At 39.9% G+C, this 3,100-nt stretch overlaps 1 protein-coding gene across 2 annotated transcripts in view; it reads left to right on the top strand.

Moving 5' to 3' along the window:
* The first annotated feature begins 158 nt into the window (after window positions 1-158).
* IFRD1 (interferon related developmental regulator 1) overlaps window positions 159-3,100 on the top strand; it is a 10,257-nt gene continuing 7,315 nt past the window's right edge. Inside the window, exons 1-4 of one of the 2 annotated variants that reach the window (XM_006015956.2) lie at window positions 159-311; window positions 1,167-1,251; window positions 1,736-1,860; window positions 2,155-2,312. In XM_006015956.2, the coding sequence (XP_006016018.2) occupies window positions 167-311; window positions 1,167-1,251; window positions 1,736-1,860; window positions 2,155-2,312 (513 nt within the window). In that variant the 5' untranslated portion in view covers window positions 159-166. The remainder of the gene's footprint in view (window positions 312-1,166; window positions 1,252-1,735; window positions 1,861-2,154; window positions 2,313-3,100) is intronic. The other variant, XM_006015957.2, reaches the window with a different exon arrangement.

Raw genomic sequence — 3,100 nt, 5'->3', positions numbered from 1 at the left:
GTGCTAAGAGGGGGGGGGGGGGGTGTTAGGAGTGTTAGTCTTCTAGTGATGAGAACAGAAAAAGCTTTGGATGGAGAAAGACTTCTCTATAATATTTCCTGGATCAGGCAACATGGGAGTCTGAGAGGGAGTAACTTGTGGAATATATGTTTTTCTTTTCCCTGGTATGAAAGTTATTCGTGTCTCTTTTTATTTTTTTTCCCAAGGTGGTCAGCACAGAAATGTGCAGCCTTTCAGTGATGAGGATGCATCAATTGAGACTATGAGCCACTGTAGTGGTTTTAGCGACCCTGCTAGCTTCACTGAGGATGGTATGTACTTGATTTTTATCTGTATGTTTCACTGAAGGTTTTTTCAGGAAGAAGGTGCAAACATGACTTCTGTTGAACATAGACTGCTGTATCTTTGACAGCTGTTGCATTTTAATTAGTTTTCTACTGAAGTGGAAATGCAGAACACCAATTTAATTAGTTTTAGGTACTTAATCACAATGTACAAATCATAAACCAGGACCCTTTTGTGGTAGGAGCTGTATAAACACAAGACAAAAATGGTTCTTGTCCCAAGAGTTCCTAATCAAAGTATAAAGTGAGATGGGGGTTCAGAGCTCCCCTCTCCTCTGCAAGGAATCAAAATTCTCTTTAAGCCTAAAACTAGTTGCTCTGGTTTGTGTTTTGTAATTTCAAAGTAGATATTGGGAAATGTGATATAGGTTTTACAAGCAATTTTTAAAACCTTGCCACAACTTCTCTAAATACACTATAACTACAAAATGAAAGGTTAAGCATACTGGAAACTGTTTCTATTTGCCTTGCTGTCCCAAAATTACAGGTAATGAAAATATTTTTTTGCATTCATGGTCCATGTTCTGAGTTTGAAATCTGTATATACAAATTAATCAGAGCCACCTGGCCAACAAAGGCATTTGCCAGAGACACACTGTGATGCAATAGACTAAGGTGTCATTCTGTAGCTCTGACATTCCAAACTTCTATAGCTAAGTCCCCTGATACCATGATATCAAGCTTAAATTATCACATTTGTTTTAAGTTTGATACTTAGATTTAATCCTTTTTAAAAATCTACATAACATGGCATTTCATATGTTAACTACTTTAAACGTAATTAATGTAATGGTCACTTGTATAAAGCTATCTTATCTATAGTAGGTCCTGAAGCTGAAGAAGATGCAACTCAAGAAGACTTGGAGTACAAGTTGAAGGGATTCATTGACCTTACATTGGACAAGAGGTATGGTATATTTGAAAGCTATGTTCAGACTTAAATTTGGGGCTTGTTAGACTTGAAATACAAATTTTCAGTGAGGAAGCTGTGCTATGTCCTGATAAATTAGCCTTGTACAGTTGTTTACCGATCAATCAAATTTAGTGTCAAATAAAATTGCAACCTGAAGAATGGTGTGTACAATTTCCTGGGCAGGTAGATTATCAAGGTTTGGCAGTGCTAAGGAAAAAGCATTTATGACAGTCTCCAACTTGAACTTTGTTTCTCTTCTAGAGTAAAATTGTTGAAAGAAAATAAATCAAGTTCTAACTTAAATTGGTCTGCCCAAAAGACAGGGCAGGCACCTGATCATTGTTTTTATATGCAAATAAGAATACTACATACTTTAAAGTGCTAGATAAGTGCATAATATAGACGGCAATAAGAGCAAAGCTAATTGTTGTTGTAACTTCTCTGTATCAGTTTTATCCATTTATTTTCCTTCCAACAGTGCAAAGACGAGGCAAGCAGCTCTTGAAGGTCTTAAAAATGCACTGACTTCCAAAACACTCTTTGATTTTATTTTGGAACGGAGAATGACTTTGACAGATAGCATTGAACGCTGCATAAAGAAAGGTAAATAATGCTTATGGTACTGAAAGGGAAAGGTTGAACAAATCTGAATTTTTAGGTAAGCTTCTTTTGTCCAGTGTTGAGACATTAGTGATCAAAGGTCAATGAATGGCATTGTCCTAGGAAACTATTTATATTACATTAGTTGGCTAAAATTTTGTGTAATGTGTAGGTTCCATTTTTCTTTCATAAATAAATGAATAATATTTCATATGGTCACTCAATTGTATACATTTGGGGATGATTGAATCCACAGGATGATGATGCATACTATTTTTTTTTTTTTTTAATTTGTAGGTAAGAGTGATGAACAGTGTGCAGCTGCAGGGTTGGCATGTCTTCTTTGTGTGCAGCTGGGGTCAGGAATCGAAAGTGAGGAGATCTTTAAGACCCTTGCACCAGTTCTGAAGAAGATAATCTCTGATGGGACAGCTAATATCCAGACTAGACGAGCAGTAAGTACAAACCACATGGGACTGCAGAAAGACAATATGGCTATTCAAGGCTTTGTCCACCTTTTTTTAAGGAATTCTCTGAAACTATTCTACTAGAAGAAAAACAGCCCAGGAGCTGGAGTATGTGCGCCAGCCCCTTGCTGGAAAGCTCAGCAGGCAAGCTCTCCAGTCGAAAGGCATTAGAGAACTGCTTCTTGGGCCACTCCTGCCCTTAGCAGAGCCCATTACTTTGACAGTCTGTTCTTTTCTGGGCCTGGAAGGGGGGCAGGCTGTTAATAGGCACCCACTTGGATTCTTAATTGCCCTGTATGCAGCAGAGATGGGCTTCACATAGGGTGATTTAAAGACTGGCATGAGGAATGTGGGGCCATGGACAAGTTTCCTGACTGGGCGCTGTCTCTAGCTTTTAAACTGCTGCATGTCTCCCATTTAAAGCCTGTGGGAGTAGGAACCTGAGTGGGGAGAGAAGACCTGGCCCTGACTCTGAGGCTTGGAATAGCTGCTGCCTAGCTGGGCAGCAGGGGTGGCATTTAAAGCCTGAGGGCCAGGCACCAGGTTTAGGGATAGTCTTCCCAAGCCTGACTTCCAGTCCCTGGGCTTTTAATACAAACATCTGCCAAATAAGGTGGGGGGGGGGAGGGGGCATAGGAAGTTGTCAGGGGCTGGCAGAGCCCCCCTGTGTCTTTGCAAAACTGGTGACTGCATCCCTCTGCTTCTGTTCTCTTTGAAGTTACTGCAATTGTTTGCTCTTGTAAGAGAAATGGTCTTACTGGAGAGACCTTTCAGGT

The sequence above is a fragment of the Alligator sinensis genome, unplaced genomic scaffold (assembly GCF_000455745.1).
Source record: "Alligator sinensis unplaced genomic scaffold, ASM45574v1 scaffold297_1, whole genome shotgun sequence".
Lineage (NCBI taxonomy): Eukaryota > Metazoa > Chordata > Crocodylia > Alligatoridae > Alligator > Alligator sinensis.
This window is presented reverse-complemented; position numbering and strand designations above follow the sequence as displayed.